General features: G+C 41.0%; 1 protein-coding gene and 1 long non-coding RNA gene across 2 annotated transcripts; both read right to left on the reverse strand.

Annotated features, from left to right (window-relative positions):
* Positions 1–560: 560 nt before the first annotated feature.
* LOC117484392 (alpha-tectorin-like) lies at positions 561–12769 on the reverse strand. Its single transcript, XM_034132852.1, has 12 exons — positions 12518–12769; positions 12106–12250; positions 11924–12020; positions 11777–11839; positions 11470–11672; positions 10982–11104; positions 10378–10565; positions 9833–9987; positions 9447–9692; positions 8994–9156; positions 3449–3551; positions 561–2006 (listed from the first exon to the last, which is right to left on the reverse strand). The coding sequence occupies exons 1-11, from the start codon at positions 12767–12769 to the stop codon at positions 3462–3464; spliced, it is 1725 nt and encodes a 574-aa protein (XP_033988743.1). The 3' UTR covers positions 561–2006; positions 3449–3461.
* Positions 12770–13655: 886 nt separating this feature from the next.
* On the reverse strand, positions 13656–15925 carry LOC117484389. Its single transcript, XR_004556137.1, has 3 exons — positions 15853–15925; positions 14796–14892; positions 13656–14657 (listed from the first exon to the last, which is right to left on the reverse strand). It is a non-coding gene; the product is annotated as an uncharacterized LOC117484389 (long non-coding RNA).
* Between the last annotated feature and the right edge of the window lie 2884 nt (positions 15926–18809).

Genomic DNA, 18809 nt, shown 5'->3' on the forward strand with positions numbered 1-18809 from the left:
GTTTTGGCTGCATTCAATATTACATATCTGCCGTAATTGTCTATTTATAGAGCCCTTCTCATCTTACATTTCTTTTCACACAATACGTCTCCTTGCAGTATCAACACTAATTCGGCTGACTTTTATATTTGATCCAGTTGGTAGATAGGCTGTATTTACGCCATAACGGTGCACAGCTGATAGAAAGGGACACCTACTGGTTAAAGCACGTTATTGCATTTTATAATTTTATTTATAAATAATACTGAAATCTGTATTTTTCTTTTTCTCTTTTTCCTTCAAATTTTTTATTATTTACATTGCTTTTAAAATCGTTCTGTGTGACACGGAAAAAATGCGAAAATAATGTTGTTGAACTCGAACCAATAGATTAATTTCGTGTCTATAACACGAAATGCTGTGAGACTGTGTTGAAATAGGCAGTGCTGATCAAACATTAACACACACACACACACACACACACACACACACACACACACACACACACACACACACACACACACACACACACACACACACACACACACACACTCTCAATGACTAAACGACTGAGACTCATGTTTCTTTTTCCCACTCACTTTATTAATTGTTTTTGGTTCCATTAGTAATAAAATCATAATAAAAGTACAACAGCGTGCTCTGAGGAGTTACATCTGATCTGATCCTCTTCCTGGGTAGTCATCCACATTTCAGTTCTCATTCACTTCCTGTTTCCCTTCTTTAACACTCAGGTAGCTTTCAGGCTGTGCACATTTACAAACAGACAGTATATTAAAGAAGAAATGATATATATATATATATATATATATATATATACCAGTGCACATAGTAAAAGAACCCCTCTAAACCCTTCATTAGACACTTCTGTTATTTCACTAAAGGTGTTACATTTCTAAATCTAATTGTTACATTTATAGATATAATTGCTCAATGACTGAATGGTATTCATACGTCACATCACTTGGTGAACTAACCCTAACCTTTCTGCGTATAGTAATAAAATCATCCTAATAAAACCCTTTTCTGATCACTTTTCTTCATCGGACACATATTAAGATGTTACATTTCTAAATATAATCCATGTATTACTAAATAAAGTAAAGTATGTTTGGCTCATAGTAATACAACCCTAGTAAAGGTACAACAGCGTGCAACAACCTCTCCATTGGGAATGACTTCAGTCTGATAATAATTCACTTCTTTAAAACTCACAACGTCTCAAGTTAAGACGTTTTGTGCTTCTTCGTGTTTTCATTTTTGATCTGCGCTTCATTTTATTCTTGGAAAAACAAATATATCAAATGAGCGTAGAGTTTGAGACCATGTTGCTGTGGATTGGGATCATTGTAAATAATACATCGATGTTTGGCTATACCGTCATTTGATCTGAGCAGTACTCGTATATGTCCTGATGTTGCCAGCAGTGACAGGTAATACGTCTCATCTAATCTGGGTCTAATGGCAGAGAGGTGATCTTTCACTGAATGACTTGTGTTGTGTAGGAGTTCCTCGTATCAGCTGATCCTGTGTGTTTCATTGGAGGGGATGTTGTTGCGTAATGCTGCTGTATGCTTCACTTCTATTATTCCCCTAAAGATGTTACATATCTCAATCTTATTATCATTGGACTAAATAAAGTAATACATTTTGCTCATAGTAATGAAATCATAATAAAAGTACAACAGCGTGCTCTGAGGAGTTACATCTGATCTGATCCTCTTCCTGGGTAGTCATCCACATTTCAGTTCTCATTCACTTCCTGTTTCCCTTCTTTAACACTCAGGTAGCTTTCAGGCTGTGCACATTTACAAACAGACAGTATATTAAAGAAGAAATTATATATATATATACTAGTGCACATAGTAAAAGAACCCCTTTTGATTATTTCCCCCACATCATAAAGAAGTTAAAACTCAGAATAACTGGAGTCCTCAGGAATAATCTCAGATAATGTGCCGGCTCAGTTTCACAGCAACAAGACCTTCATTTCCACCGTCAGGAATCAGCTGAGAACACAGAGACACTGCTGAGTCATGGTTTATACTTTGCTGCTTTGTGTTCATCAAGGAACTCGTTAAACATCGTGTTAATCAAGGAACTCATTAAACATCGTGTTAATCAAGGAACTCGTTAAACATCGTGTTAATCAAGGAACTCGTTAAACATTGTGTTAATCAAGGAACTCGTTAAACATCGTGTTCATCAAGGAACTCATTAAACATCGTGTTAATCAAGGAACTCGTTAAACATCGTGTTAATCAAGGAACTCGTTAAACATCGTGTTAATCAAGGAACTCGTTAAACATTGTGTTCATCAAGGAACTCGTTAAACATCGTGTTAATCAAGGAACTCGTTAAACATCGTGTTCATCAAGGAACTCGTTAAACATTGTGTTAATTAAAGGGGACCTATCATGCAAAATGCACTTTTGTACGTCTTTTCTACATGAATATGTGTCCCCGGTGTTCCAGGGAACTCACCAAGTGTCAGAAAACACAACCCTCTCTATTTTCCTCCATACCCAAATCTCTAAAAAAGGGGCTGCAACGGATCTGATAAAAACTGATCCAGATTTGAACACTGTCCTGACGTCAGGACGGTGGCGCTACGGCTATTGGGCCAACTCCACCAATCAGGAGGAGACAGCCACGGCCATTGCCGTTCGAAAGCGCTGGAGACGCTGTAGTACATATGCCAGGCCTGTAAGTGGAGCTGTAGTCTGCCACAAAAGCAGCGAAGAAGACTTGGTTACCATGGTTACCCTTCTGTTTATTCTCCGCTGTGGCTTTCTTTCTCCCTCCCCGAGGCAAGCGTTTGCTCCCGCTGCTTTAATTCAATGCAATCCCTCCCCGTCGAGGCAAGCACCATAATTCTCTCCGGTTAGTCCACCAGCAGATGACAAACACCCACCTCTCCGCCTCTTCCAAGGGACGAGGGGACCGTGCGGCAGAGTTTCAGTTTCAGGTTGTTTCGCCGGTCAAGATGTCCGTTAAAGTTTAAATCTTCCAGACAAAATTAGAAAAGTGCCGGTCAAAGGTCTTCTTTGTTATTTATTGAGCTTTAAAACAAATGAATAACGACTCTATATAATAAAACACGGAGGACGGAGATCTCTTTTCTCCCCCTCTTCTGACAGCCCAGCAGCTGATCAGAGCACGTCTCCCCTCTCCTGCAGGGGGGCGTGGTCAGCAGAATCAGACCCGTAGACAGCAAACAGCACATAGAGCGAAATGAGGCATGGCTAAAATGCATGATCTGTTTGGTATTTTGAAAACAGAAACGTATAAATATACCTTATATAGGTATGGCCCTACAATATATCATTTAAATATAGCATGATAGGTCCACTTTAAGGAACTCGTTAAACATCGTGTTAATCAAGGAACTCGTTAAACATCGTATTAATTAAGGAACTCGTTAGGAAGAACAAATGAAGGAGCTGCCTACCATGCAAAGCTCTTCAGTTTCTCCATCCCATAGTGATGAGGGCCGCGTTCCCATCAGCGTATTTAGCAGATCTGCGCCTCCTGCGAGCTGCCCCCCCACAGCTCTGTACACAGACAGGAAGTTAGTTTCACAGACAGGAAGTGAGCTTTACAGACAGGAAGTTAGCTTTACAGACAGGAAGTGAGCTTTACAGACAGGAAGTTAGCTTCACAGACAGGAAGTGAGCTTTACAGACAGGAAGTTAACTTTACAGACAGGAAGTGAGCTTTACAGACAGGAAGTTAGCTTTACAGACAGGAAGTTAGCTTTACAGACAGGAAGTTAGCTTTACAGACAGGAAGTTAGCTTCACAGACAGGAAGTTAGCTTTACAGACAGGAAGTTAGCTTAACAGACAGGAAGTTAGCTTTACAGACAGGAAGTTAGCTTAACAGACAGGAAGTTAGCTTCACAGACAGGAAGTTAGCTTTACAGACAGGAAGTTAGCTTAACAGACAGGAAGTTAGCTTAAGTTCACACAGGTGTACTAGTACTCTGTGTTTACTATAACTTCACACAGGTGTACTAGTACTCTGTGTACTCTGTGTATCAGTATTCTGTGTGTTAATACTCTGTGTATTAGTACTCTGTGTACTCTGTGTATTAGTACTCTGTGTATTAGTACTCTGTGTACTCTGTGTATTAGTACTCTGTGTATTAGTACTCTGTGTACTCTGTGTATTAGTACTCTCTGTACAATGTGTATTAGTACTCTGTGTGTTAGTACTCTGTGTATTAGTACTCTGTGTGTTAGTACTCTGTGTATTAGTACTCTGTATATTAGTACTCTGAGTACTCTGTGTGTTAGTACTCTGTGTATTAGTACTCTGTGTATTAGTACTCTGTGTGTTAGTACTCTGTGTATTAGTACTCTGTGTATTAGTACTCTGTGTGCTATGTGTATTAGTACTCTGTGTGTTAGTATTCTGTGTATTAGTACTCTGTGTATTAGTACTCTGTGTGCTCTGTGTATTAGTACTCTGTGTATTAGTACTCTGTGTACTCTGTGTATTAGTACTCTGTGTGTTAGTACTCTGTGTATTAGTACTCTGTGTATTAGTACTCTGTGTATTAGTACTCTGTGTACTCTGTGTATTAATACTCTGTGTATTAGTACTCTGTGTATGTGTGCTCTGTGTATTAGTACTCTGTGTGTTAGTACTCTGTGTATTAGTACTCTGTGTACTCTGTGTATTAGTACTCTGTGTATTAGTACTCTGTGTATTAGTACTGTGTTCACTATAACTTCACACAGGTGTACTAGTACTCTGTGTACTCTGTGTATCAGTATTCTGTGTGTTAATACTCTGTGTATTAGTACTCTGTGTATTAGTACTCTGTGTACTCTGTGTATTAGTACTCTCTGTACAATGTGTATTAGTACTCTGTGTGTTAGTACTCTGTGTGTTAGTACTCTGTGTATTAGTACTCTGTGTATTAGTACTCTGTGTATTAGTACTCTGTGTGCTCTGTGTATTAGTACTCTGTGTGTTAGTATTCTGTGTATTAGTACTCTGTGTATTAGTACTCTGTGTATTAGTACTCTGTGTATTAGTACTCTGTGTATTAGTACTCTGTGTACTCTGTGTATTAGTACTATGTGTGTTAGTACTCTGTGTATTCGTACTCTGTGTACTCTGTGTATTAGTACTCTGTGTATTAGTACTCTGTGTATTAGTACTCTCTGTATTAATAGTCTGTGTATTAGTACTCTGTGTATTAGTACTCTGTGTATGTGTACTCTGTGTATTAGTACTCTGTGTATTAGTACTCTGTGTATTAGTACTCTGTGTATTAGTACTATGTGTGCTCTGTGTATTAGTACTCTGTGTGTTAGTACTCTGTGTATTAGTACTCTGTGTATTAGTACTCTGTGTATTAGTACTCTGTGTACTCTGTGTATTAGTACTCTGTGTGTTAGTACTCTGTGTATTAGTACTCTGTGTACTCTGTGTATTAGTACTCTGTGTGTTAGTACTCTGTGTATTAGTACTCTGTGTATTAGTACTCTGTGTGCTCTGTGTATTAGTACTCTGTATTAGTACTCTGTGTACTCTGTGTATTAGTACTCTGTGTATTAGTACTCTGTGTACTCTGTGTATTAGTACTCTGTGTATTAGTACTCTGTGTATGTGTACTCTGTGTATTAGTACTCTGTGTATTAGTACTCTGTGTACTCTGTGTATTAGTACTCTGTGTGTTAGTACTCTGTGTGTTAGTACTCTGTATTAGTACTCTGTGTACTCTGTGTATTAGTACTCTGTGTGTTAGTACTCTGTGTATTAGTACTCTGTGTATTAGTACTCTGTGTACTCTGTGTATTAGTACTCTGTGTATTAGTACTCTGTGTCCTCTGTGTGTTAGTACTCTGTGTATTAGTACTCTGTGTGTTAGTACTCTGTGTGTTAGTACTCTGTGTACTCTGTGTATTAGTACTCTGTGTATTAGTACTCTGTGTGTTAGTACTCTGTGTATTAGTACTCTGTGTACTCTGTGTATTAGTACTCTGTGTATTAGTACTCTGTGTATTAGTACTCTGTGTACTCTGTGTATTAGTACTCTGTGTACTCTGTGTGTTAGTACTCTGTGTATTAGTACTCTGTGTATTAGTACTCTGTGTACTCTGTGTATTAGTACTCTGTGTACTCTGTGTATTAGTACTCTGTGTGTTAGTACTCTGTGTATTAGTACTCTGTGTACTCTGTGTATTAGTACTCTGTGTATTAGTACTCTGTGTATTAGTACTCTGTGTGTTAGTACTCTGTGTATTAGTACTCTGTGTATTAGTACTCTGTGTATTAGTACTCTGTGTGTTAGTACTCTGTGTATTAGTACTCTGTGTACTCTGTGTATTAGTACTCTGTGTATTAGTACTCTGTGTATTAGTACTCTGTGTATTAGTACTCTGTGTATTAGTACTCTGTGTATTAGTACTCTGTGTACTCTGTGTATTAGTACTCTGTGTATTAGTACTCTGTGTGTTAGTACTCTGTGTATTAGTACTCTGTGTATTAGTACTCTGTGTATTAGTACTCTGTGTGTTAGTACTCTGTGTATTAGTACTCTGTGTATTAGTACTCTGTGTACTCTGTGTATTAGTACTCTGTGTATTAGTACTCTGTGTGTTAGTACTCTGTGTATTAGTACTCTGTGTATTAGTACTCTGTTGTATTAGTACTCTGTTGTTAGTACTCTGTGTATTAGTACTCTGTGTACTCTGTGTATTAGTACTCTGTGATTAGTACTCTGTGTATTAGTACTTGTGTGTTAGTACTCTGTGTGTTAGTACTCTGTGTATTAGTACTCTGTGTACTCTGTGTATTAGTACCTCTGTGTATAGTACTCTGTGTGATTAGTTACTCTGTGTGTTAGTACTCTGGTTAGTACTCTGTGTGTTAGTACTCTGTGTACTCTGTGTATTAGTACTCTGTGTATTAGTACTCTGTGTATTAGTACTATGTGTGTTAGTACTCTGTGTATTAGTACTCTGTGTTTTAGTACTATGTGTGTTAGTACTCTGTGTACTCTGTGTATTAGTACTCTGTGTGCTCTGTGTATTAGTACTCTGTGTATTAGTACTCTGTGTACTCTGTGTATTAGTACTCTGTGTATTAGTACTCTGTGTATTAGTACTCTGTGTACTCTGTGTATTAGTACTCTGTGTATTAGTACTCTGTGTATGTGTACTCTGTGTATTAGTACTCTGTGTATTAGTACTCTGTGTACTCTGTGTATTAGTACTCTGTGTGTTAGTACTCTGTGTGTTAGTACTCTGTGCACTCTGTGTATTAGTACTCTGTGTGTTAGTACTCTGTGTATTAGTACTCTGTGTATTAGTACTCTGTGTATTAGTACTCTCTGTACTCTGTGTATTAGTACTCTGTGTATTAGTACTCTGTGTACTCTGTGTGTTAGTACTCTGTGTATTAGTACTCTGTGTGTTAGTACTCTGTGTGTTAGTACTCTGTGTACTCTGTGTATTAGTACTCTGTGTATTAGTACTCTGTGTGTTAGTACTCTGTGTATTAGTACTCTGTGTACTCTGTGTATTAGTACTCTGTGTATTAGTACTCTGTGTATTAGTACTCTGTGTACTCTGTGTATTAGTACTCTGTGTACTCTGTGTGTTAGTACTCTGTGTATTAGTACTCTGTGTATTAGTACTCTGTGTACTCTGTGTATTAGTACTCTGTGTACTCTGTGTATTAGTACTCTGTGTGTTAGTACTCTGTGTATTAGTACTCTGTGTACTCTGTGTATTAGTACTCTGTGTATTAGTACTCTGTGTATTAGTACTCTGTGTACTCTGTGTATTAGTACTCTGTGTACTCTGTGTGTTAGTACTCTGTGTATTAGTACTCTGTGTATTAGTACTCTGTGTACTCTGTGTATTAGTACTCTGTGTACTCTGTGTATTAGTACTCTGTGTGTTAGTACTCTGTGTATTAGTACTCTGTGTATTAGTACTCTGTGTATTAGTACTCTGTGTGTTAGTACTCTGTGTATTAGTACTCTGTGTACTCTGTGTATTAGTACTCTGTGTATTAGTACTCTGTGTATTAGTACTCTGTGTGTTAGTACTCTGTGTGTTAGTACTCTGTGTATTAGTACTCTGTGTACTCTGTGTATTAGTACTCTGTGTATTAGTACTCTGTGTGTTAGTACTCTGTGTGTTAGTACTCTGTGTGTTAGTACTCTGTGTACTCTGTGTATTAGTACTCTGTGTATTAGTACTCTGTGTATTAGTACTATGTGTGTTAGTACTCTGTGTACTCTGTGTATTAGTACTCTGTGTTTTAGTACTATGTGTGTTAGTACTCTGTGTACTCTGTGTATTAGTACTCTGTGTATTAGTACTATGTGTGTTAGTACTCTGTGTATTAGTACTCTGTGTACTCTGTGTGTTAGTACTCTGTGTGTTAGTACTCTGTGTTTTAGTACTATGTGTGTTAGTACTCTGTGTACTCTGTGTATTAGTACTCTGTGTATTAGTACTATGTGTGTTAGTACTCTGTGTATTAGTACTCTGTGTACTCTGTGTGTTAGTACTATGTGTATTAGTACTCTGTGTACTCTGTGTATTAGTACTCTGTGTGTTAGTACTCTGTGTCTTAGTACTCTGTGTACTCTGTGTGTTAGTACTCTGTGTGTTAGTACTCTGTGTATTAGTACTCTGTGTACTCTGTGTATTAGTACTCTGTGTGTTAGTACTCTGTGTGTTAGTACTCTGTGTATTAGTACTCTGTGTATTAGTACTCTGTGTACTCTGTGTGTTAGTACTCTGTGTGTTAGTACTCTGTGTATTAGTACTCTGTGTACTCTGTGTGTTAGTACTCTGTGTGTTAGTACTCTGTGTATTAGTACTCTGTGTATTAGTACTCTGTGTACTCTGTGTGTTAGTACTCTGTGTGTTAGTACTCTGTGTATTAGTACTCTGTGTACTCTGTGTGTTAGTACTCTGTGTATTAGTACTCTGTGTACTCTGTGTATTAGTACTCTGTGTGTACCGGAGTGCAGGCCTGGCCCTGTGTGGGGCACAGCTCCAGTTTGCAGTGCAGGTAGATTTCACTGCTTCCTCCAGAGAACTGGAACATGTTGAAGGAGAAAACGCTGGACGTTCCCTGTCCGTTTCCCTGCATCTGCACCGTATCATCAGCAGGGTTCGGACATCTGCCCGGAGACAGGAAATACACAAGATGAAGTCTCAGAGTTTATTTTTTGTATTTGTAAGTCGCTTTGGATAAAAGCGTCTAACAAGTAACATGTAATAAAAAAATGTAAAATGTTGTTCTAACAGTCAGAGTTTATTTTGTTCTAACAGTCAGAGTTTATTTTGTTCTAACAGTCAGAGTTTATTTTGTTCTAACAGTCAGAGTTTGTTTTGTTCTAACAGTCAGAGTTTATTTTGTTCTAACAGTTAGAGTTTATTTTGTTCTAACAGTCAGAGTTTGTTTCCTCACCCGTTGATGATGAGGTCATATCGCAGATTACTGTCAGGTGATGCCTGATTGGTTGCCCAGCAGGAGTCTGTCACCATGGCGACCATGTTGGCGTCCAGCCCCCCCGCCTCCACCTGCAGCCAGACCTTCTGGTTCAGCAGGATCTCCGTGTTCGGGCCGACCGGCTGCAGGAGGCCGGCGTCGCTGAAGGAGCTCATCGTCAGAGTGTAGTTCCACTCTCCAGATACAAGCTGCTGCACCACAGAGCTGCACACACACACACACACACACACACACACACACACACACACACACACACACACACACACACACACACACACACACACACACAGTTTAGCAGTGTGACGCTTGGAGCTGTGGTACATTAAGGACCAGGTGACGCTCACCTGTCTTTGATCCTGAAGGACACACTCCTGACCTCTGGCTGTGTGTACTTGCAGGAGAAGTCGATCTGGATCTGGTCGCTGCGGGTGATGACTCCGTCTGATGAGCTGTTCGAGGACATGATGGAGTTCTTGTAGACGATCTGGCTGTTGTTTCTCTGCAATGTGACAGAAAATTCATTCATTTAACGGCCACATTATTCCAGTGCTCACTGCTGACGGTTCCATCCTGGCAGAGAACGGTCAGTGTTGGAGTTCACAGTCCAAACCATCCAGGTCATAAATCACATGGTCTATAATCAATAAAGGGAACTAGAGGAGATGCTCTCCCAGTATTTAATTAAAGTTAAACAGGGTGACTGAAGCCTGTGCCTTCCCTTCCATCGATCAGAAAGAGGCAGAACAACCTTCCAGCTCTTCTGAGTGCTGCAGGTGTCAATAACCAACTGAACAGGACTCAGTTAAAGCAGCTTTAAATGCTTCTCGTTTGCCCAAAAACGCTCTGAAGATAACCCGCCATGAGTCTAGAGGAAGTGATAACCACGCACCATGACCTCCGTCCCGCAGGGGGCGCTGCTGTCGAAGCTGAAGGTCACCAGGTGGCTCTGGGGGTCCATGTGGCCCTTGCAGCTGGGGTCTTTGAGCTGTAAGGTGGAGAAGTCGATGCCTTTGTCGTCCAGCAGACATCCAGCCAGAACCACAGAGGCCGAGTCCTGCCTGCAGACCGTGGGATCGCCTGCAACACAACGACACTTCAACGACACACCGACACTTCAACGATACACCGACACTTCAACGACACACCGACACTTCAACGACACACCGGCACTTCAACGACACACCGGCACTTCAACGACACACCGACACTTCAACGATACACCGACACTTCAACGATACACCGACACTTCAACGACACACCGGCACTTCAACGACACACCGACACTTCAACATGGACTATAACGGGTAGTGGAGTTACTGACAGAATGTATTTGGCGCTATAATGAAAGCTGTTTCTAATTCCACACTAAACAATATGTTATTTCTGGCAGAGCTCAGCATCAAAACAGCTGTTAGCAGCAGGCTGGTGGTAAATAACCAAATCCCTAATTCAGACCAGTGCAAGCAGAGGAAACGGTGTGATATGCTCCGTACCTAAAGACTTGGTGGCTTTGTACTTGGAGGCGAACAGAGCCCGACAGAAGCAACGGGTCGAACCGTGCTCCTCTCCACAGAACTCATGATCACTGCAGGGCTGCTGACAGAGAGGGGGGGGGGCTGCACACACACACACACACACACACACACACACACACACACACACACACACACACACACACACACACACACACACACACACACACACACACACACACACACACACACACACACACACACACACACACACACACACACACACACACACACACACACACACACACACACACATACACACACACACACACACACACAATGATTTACTTTTAAATTAACTTCATTCATTTATCTGCTTCTTTACTATTTTCCCATTTTATTAGGGAGCCTTGGCTTCTGGTTACTTTTAGGATACATTTGATCAAATATGTCTGCTTGACTGCACGAGTTCCAGTGCAATATCCTCGAATGGAAATAGAGAATCTTACAGCAGCCAGAAGTTGACCTCCAGTCCTCCAGGGTCACGTTGGCTTCCAGGCTGCAGGCCTTGGCGTAAGCCTCCAAAAAGTGGCAGTCGACCCCATCCACTGACGGGTATCTGCACAGAGTGTGTGTGCAGGCGCTGATGTACGGCTCTGGGTCGGTGTGCTCGTGACAGGCGGAGAAGGGAGGCTGCCTCATGAGATTACAGCTGTTCAGAGGGAAGAGTTTTCCGTGTTACATTGGTTGATCTTGCAGAAACAACGCTGCTTATATGACATGACAAGACGAGGGTGTTCATGGCTCAGCTCTTACTGGTCGGTGGAGCGGTTGCAGTTGATGGCGCTGTCGACTGAGTCCTGGTATTGAATCTCACAGCTAGAGGGAGACAAAGATCACATTACATCTGAACCCTAATCCACATTATGACAAATAGGTCATATCAGTCGGACTGAGCGGTACCCAGGGAGGCTGATAGAGGACTTCTCTGCAGTCGGGGTGGTGGTCCAGCTGGAGTTGGAGGGGCTGCCACACAAACCCTCTACAGCTTCAGGAAGTCCTGGTGGATGTGAGGGTAGAATTAAAGCTGTCATTCAGAAATAAATATGTAATATTCAGTCCAGATTGGAAGTACTGTTCTGTACCTGTCACATGTGCGCTGTTGCCATCAAAGAAGAGAGTCATGTTGGAGGACGGGAATTTAGCAGTGACTCCAGTCTGGTCCTTGGAGAGCTCCACGCCGTGCATCAGCTGAGCTGTGCTGCTGAGCACCAGGGCTTCACCACCAACCTACACACACACACACACACACACACACACACACACACACACACACACACACACACACACACACACACACACACACACACACACACACACACACACACACACACACACACACACACACACACACACACACACACACACACACACACACACACACACACACACACACACACAGAGGGTTTGTGATACACCACCACAAAGTAACTCCTAGCAGGAAATGATCAGCATTGCTTGAGCAAACACCCCCATAACTACAACGTGCTAACGTACCCGAACTCTTCCTCCTTGCTCCAGATACATGGTCACACCTGGCAGCGACAGGATCAGGTGGTCCAGAAGAGGAACATCTGTACGCCGGCGCTCCCTGAAAGCGGCCATGAGGTTGAAGCTGGCGCTGCCTTCAGGCTCCATCAGACTGTAGGCACAGCGATCCTGGACAGAGTGCACTGCTCCGTGGAAACCGATCACCGTGGAGCCCGTCACCGTGCACACCACTGGAAGAATAGCGCACCTGATGGACATTCAATTCAAAGGTTTTTATTGTCATATGCACAAAGCTACAGTGTAGAAATGGCGATGACATTCTTCTGACCTGAGCTCCTCCAACGATGCAACATATATAATACAATTAAAAAAGTAGTGCAAAAGGTCTATATACATGTAAATAGAATATGATATGTAAAAGAACAGATGGAGAGGGACTCACAGTCTGGGTCTTTCTAAAGACAGACATACTTTACACTCATCCTAAACTCATAGGAAATGAATCCTTCTCAAAGTTCACAATATGACACAGAAAGGTCAGTAAAGTTACATTCAGCCGGTGAAACACGTACAAATATAATAATATCTCTCTCATAAATACTGGAATACTAAACATCTTGAAGTATTTTATAAAACAGGCCATACAGTGATATTATGTTGCATTATGGGTAATGCTCAACTCTACTTGGGACAACCCGGATATCTGCGGTTTGGTCTGGTTTATGGACGCAACACTACAACACTGATGGAGCTCGCCTCGGAGGATTTACACATGTGTAAAGCATGGAGGATCGGTCAAAGGATCACTTTATAGGAACACTGCACACACACCGAGACGCTGTGCATCCATCTGGATCTCTTTTCATAAAGTGTCCGTCATGAGGCCCACCATGTCAAACAAGTGCAATGGGAAATAAGTGGAGAACGTTCTTTAGGATTTATAGACTGAACCATTCTCCAGCTGATAAGAAACAATAATGGATGGACTTAAAATCCCTTTCCACTGAAATGAGAACCGTGTTAGTTCGGACGGTTGGTTCTCAATGTTGGACCAATGACCTGTTCATTTGACAGCACTGTTTACGTCCCTGCATTTTCCAGACAAGCCAGCTTAGGCAAAAACTACAACAATGGCGGGCTGCATTGGAGCTGTGCTCTCGTTGCTCTTCTTCAGATCCAGGTTGAACTGTTCCCACTAGGATTCAGAGGCATTCACCGTTGCTTTAGTGACAGTCAGTAATTCACTGCTGACTGTCACTAAAGCAACAGATGCAGATTTCCCCAGTGATTCATATTTTGTTCAGTTTTAATGTACAATGTTTGACGTTAACTGCCAAACGTTTCCCTGTATCATATGGATGATGTTAGCATAGCCAGTCTGAAGAAGCAATAACCAGATTAAGAGCCAACAAACTAAATTAAACTTATTTAAAATATATAACACATGATATGAACATTAGATGGTTACGGCGTTTTAATTATTCACCATAAATGCTTTGTATGAGTACATGTTGCTATCATTGAGTCATTTTCCGTTTTCTACCGGCGCTCTTTCAATAGGATTTCACTTGTGATCTGATCTGAAAACTTGTGTAGCCTACAGTATGTAGTGATCACACCTGAAAGCTGGTATGAAAACAACAGGAGAACGGGTCGTGCTGCTCCTCAAAACGGGCCGTGAGAGCGAACGTATCTCTACGGCTCTAGTGATCTGACCCAGCCTCCACACAGATCTGGTTCTTGGTTCCAGTTCAGCAGTGCTCTGGTTCCTAACACCAACCAGTTTTGCTCATGGAAACAATGAAAGGACTGGTGAGCTATCGGGCACTAGCTCTGAACTGACCCTGGAACTGCTTTGGTGGAAAGGGGTAATAGAAATAGGAACAGATTCATCAATAACTGCAATAATCCTCAGGTGGATAATATCCTCACTCTCTCATGGAGGGTTCGATCACATGGGACACTTTATTCAAATCAGTCAGACCTTTATTCCTGATATAAAGAGCACATATTTACGTGTTGTCCGCTTGGCAAACCTCCTCGGGCCCACATGCAGTGACATTAGAGAGGACTGCAGACAGAGAACAGACTCCAGTAGAGCAGGGCCCTAAGTTGGGCATCTCTGAACCCGGCATTACAGCGCCACCTTGGAGGAGAATGGAGGTAATGATATTACACTTCAGTAACTACAGGCAGAATTTAAGATAGGGAAACAACAGACATGTTTTAATATCACATTTAACTTAGAGGATCCCTTTCTTTGGGAACCCCCAGACCAGCTTACCTGAGCCTCTGCATCCACTCAGGTCTCGAAGAGTAGATGTTCCTGCAGGAGGCTCCCAGGTATCCATCACTGTGCCACCGACTGTTGTAGAAATGTTCTAGTAAAGGATTAAACAGAATGTATTTGTATGCATATTATTTATTTAACAGGGACATTGCACACTAAGAACCATCTCTGTAAATGTGCCAGAGTTAGCCAAGAGGCTCTTTTACAGCTGTAGTCCCTGGACAGATGTTTGAACCTTAAAAACACATTTAAAATATCAAGTAAATACAATGAGTGAAAACAAAGGTAACCTCAACACTGTACACATGAATGAAAGTGTTCTATAGATGCCACTTCTGATATATTTCCTCCGATGTTAGGACATGAAGTAACAGTGAGAGCAGTGGTGAGCTCCTTCATTATTCCAGATTGATATTTCTAATGAACTCCTTTGTCCACTTGAGGGCAGGAAGGAGCAGAACCACCAGCCCCTGGTGCTGTGAGTCCAGCCTGCCCCCGTTAGCTCTGCATGCTAGCAGCTACATGTGTCACTGATAAGAACTCTCTTTGTCTTCAGACACATGATGCTGAGTGACTTCTGCTTCCTGAAACTCTAAGGCTGTGGATGACATTATTTCTGACACCTATCTCTGTTTAGAAGTGAAAATAAGAAGAGAGTTTTCAAAGGAGAGGCTTAGAGGAGCAAACAGACTGCACTTGATCTTCTCCATTCACCTATCCATGCTGAACTGAAAGCTGGTTCTGTATTCATATGAATGATGTCTGATAGTGATACAAAGGAATAATGGATCACACACAGCCTCAGTTCTCATTTCTCAGGGTGGTTAGGGTACAGAAGTCTTCTCAGGGATCAGTTCTCATTCAGAGTGAGTGTGAGGAAGGCTGGAAGACAGCAGCTTTCTAACAGAAAGCATTTAGGATATGAGTTTCCCTGGCACACAGAAACAAACAGGACAACATTGCATTGGTATCGGGACCTGACAAATGGTAACTCTAAACATCGGTGAGGCTGAAGGGTTAGGGTTAGGTAACAGCCTCATGTCATACTTACTAAACTAGCAGAAAACGGAAGGCCAGCAGGATGCCTTGTATAGCAAGCAGCTTGCAAACCATAATTGGAGAATCGGCAAAGCATCTGAAAGCAGGAACAGAGAGAGAAATATTAGGAACTGCTTCAAACATTTTACAAATAAACTTTGATTTGAAGTTGTCTTTGCCACACAATGTCTTTGAAATGTTCATTTTGTACAAACAGCTGGACAGCCAGTCAGTGTGTAACAGGGATCGGATCAGGACTCACATTAAATGTAGAACCACTGAAGAACTGTAAATAAAAGACACCCTGTGCCTGGGTTTTGATGTTAACAAGAGAAGAGTCAGGGGGAAATGATCCAGGTTGTATACTGTATTTCAATTTGTTTGAAGCCACCCCGTCGTTGGTCACCACACAGTCAATGTCGTCCTCAGATGGGTCATTTTTTAAACAAACTTCAACCTTATTGCCCATCTTCACCTGCAAAAACAAAAAAAGGAACTACAATATGAAGGCTTTCGCTCCAGAACAGCATCGTCTCATCTCCTCAAATGTCTGAGCTGCAAGGTGTGCTTTGAGCTACGGAGAAAAAGGATCGGATCAATTATGAGATCAAAACATTTCTCTCACTTTGGAAAAAACCTTTCTACAAGCCACTGTCCAACAAGTCTTTATGTCTCCTTTCATACAGAGACACATGTGGAATCAAAGAGACGCGTCCAGCTGCTCCAAACCACTTCCTGTTGGCTCTAGTAATGATCTGTCCCCACTCCATTGAACTGATCTGATCAGTGCCTGACCCCATAGACCCCCATAGACCCCATAGACCCCAGAGACCCCATAGACCGCATAGACCCCATAGACCTCATAGACCCCATAGACCCCATAGACCCCATAGACCCCAGAGACCCCATAGACCGCATAGACCCCATAGACCTCATAGACCCCATAGACCCCATAGACCGCATAGACCCCATAGACCCCATAGACCCCAGAGACCCCATAGACCCCATAGACCCCCATAGACCCCATAGACCTCCATAGACCCCATAGACCCCATAGACCCCAGAGACCCCATAGACCCCATAGACCCCCATAGACCCCATAGACCCCATAGACCCAGAGACCCCATAGACCCCCATAGACCCCATAGACCCCATAGACCCCATAGACCCCATAGACCCCCATAGACCCCAGAGACCCCCATAGACCCCATAGACCCCCATAGACCCCATAGACCCCATAGACCCATAGACCCCATAGACCTCCATAGACCCCATAGACCCCCAGAGACCCCATAGACCCCATAGACCCCAGAGGGAAATGTTACGCTCACTTTCCAGCTCCGGACCAGACTCACAGTGATGCATTCTGGGACCAAGCCTGTCTCAGTGCGTCTGATATTGAATAATATGAGGGGAAACTTTTATAATACCCAAAATAACAGCTGGCACAAAAAGCACACACTTTAAACTTTGTGTGTAATACTCAATTCATTCATTGCCTTTAGCAACATGTCATTATTCATTTGCTCCCATATTTACAGGCTGACACGCTGAAAGGTAACAAACCGCTTACATCTATATATAAATAAGATCAAGACACACACTAGTGACTGATTCTGAGGACTGTGAGTTGTACTATTAAACAGTGAGTTAGTACATATTAAACAGTGAGTTAGTACATATTAAACAGTGAGTTAGTACATATTAAACAGTGAGTTAGTACATATTAAACAGTGAGTTAGTACATATTAAACAGTGAGTTAGTACATATTAAACAGTGAGTTAGTACATATAAACAGTGAGTTAGTACATATTAAACAGTGAGTTAGTACATATTAAACAGTGAGTAGTACATATTAAACAGTGAGTTAGTACATATTAAACAGTGAGTTAGTACATATTAAACAGTGAGTTAGTACATATTAAACAGTGAGTTAAACTATTAAACAGTGAGTTAGTACATATTAAACAGTGAGTTAGTACATATTAAACTATGAGTTAGTACATATTAAACTGTGAGTTAGTACATATTAAACAGTGAGTTAGTACATATTAAACAGTGAGTTAGTACATATTAAACAGTGAGTTAGTACATATTAAACAGTGAGTTAGTACATATTAAACAGTGAGTTAGTACATATTAACAGTGAGTTAGTACATATTAAACAGTGAGTTAGTACATATTAAACAGTGAGTTAGTACATATTAAACAGTGAAGTTAGTACATATTAAACGTGAGTTAAGTACATATTAAACAGTGAGTTATAACATATTAAACAGTGAGTTATAACATATTAAAACAGTGAGTTAGTACATATTAAACAGTGAGGTTAGTACATATTAAACAGTGAGTTATAACATATTAAACAGTGAGTTAGTACATATTAAACAGTGAGTTAGTACATATTAAACAGTGAGTTATAACATATTAAACAGTGAGTTATAACATATTAAACAGTGAGTTAGTACATATTAAACAGTGAGTTAGTACATATTAAACAGTGAGTTAGTACATATTAAACTGTGAGTTAGTACATATTAAAACAGTGAGTTAGTACATATTAAACAGTGAGTTAGTACATATTAAACAGTGAGTTAGTACATATTAAACAGTGAGTTAGTACATATTAAACAGTGAGTTAGTACATATTAAACAGTGAGTTAGTACATATTAAACAGTGAGTTAGTACATATTAAACAGTGAGTTAGTACATATTAAACAGTGAGTTAGTACATATTAAACAGTGAGTTAGTACATATTAAACAGTGAGTTATAACATATTAAACAGTGAGTTAGTACATATTAAACAGTGAGTTAGTACATATTAAACAGTGAGTTAGTACATATTAAACAGTGAGTTAGTACATATTAAACAGTGAGTTAGTACAGAAACACAGGCAGGGGTTCATTGTACTCACGTGTACCCATGTGTATGTTTTTCCATAGAAAGTGATGGGAACGGTGCTGAT

Source organism: Trematomus bernacchii, unplaced genomic scaffold (genome assembly GCF_902827165.1).
Source record: "Trematomus bernacchii unplaced genomic scaffold, fTreBer1.1, whole genome shotgun sequence".
Classification (NCBI taxonomy): Eukaryota; Metazoa; Chordata; class Actinopteri; order Perciformes; family Nototheniidae; genus Trematomus; species Trematomus bernacchii.

Excerpts from the sequence above, each read along its gene's own strand:
- LOC117484392 (XM_034132852.1), bottom strand. The coding sequence starts at position 12,769 with ATGTCCATCAGGTGCGCTATTCTTCCAGTGGTGTGCACGGTGACGGGC. Across the intron at positions 12,021-12,105 it reads CAACAGCGCACATGTGACAG|GACTTCCTGAAGCTGTAGAG; the intron begins GTACAGAACAGT and ends CACATCCACCAG. Across the intron at positions 9,157-9,446 it reads TATGACCTCATCATCAACGG|ATGTCCGAACCCTGCTGATG; the intron begins GTGAGGAAACAA and ends GTCTCCGGGCAG.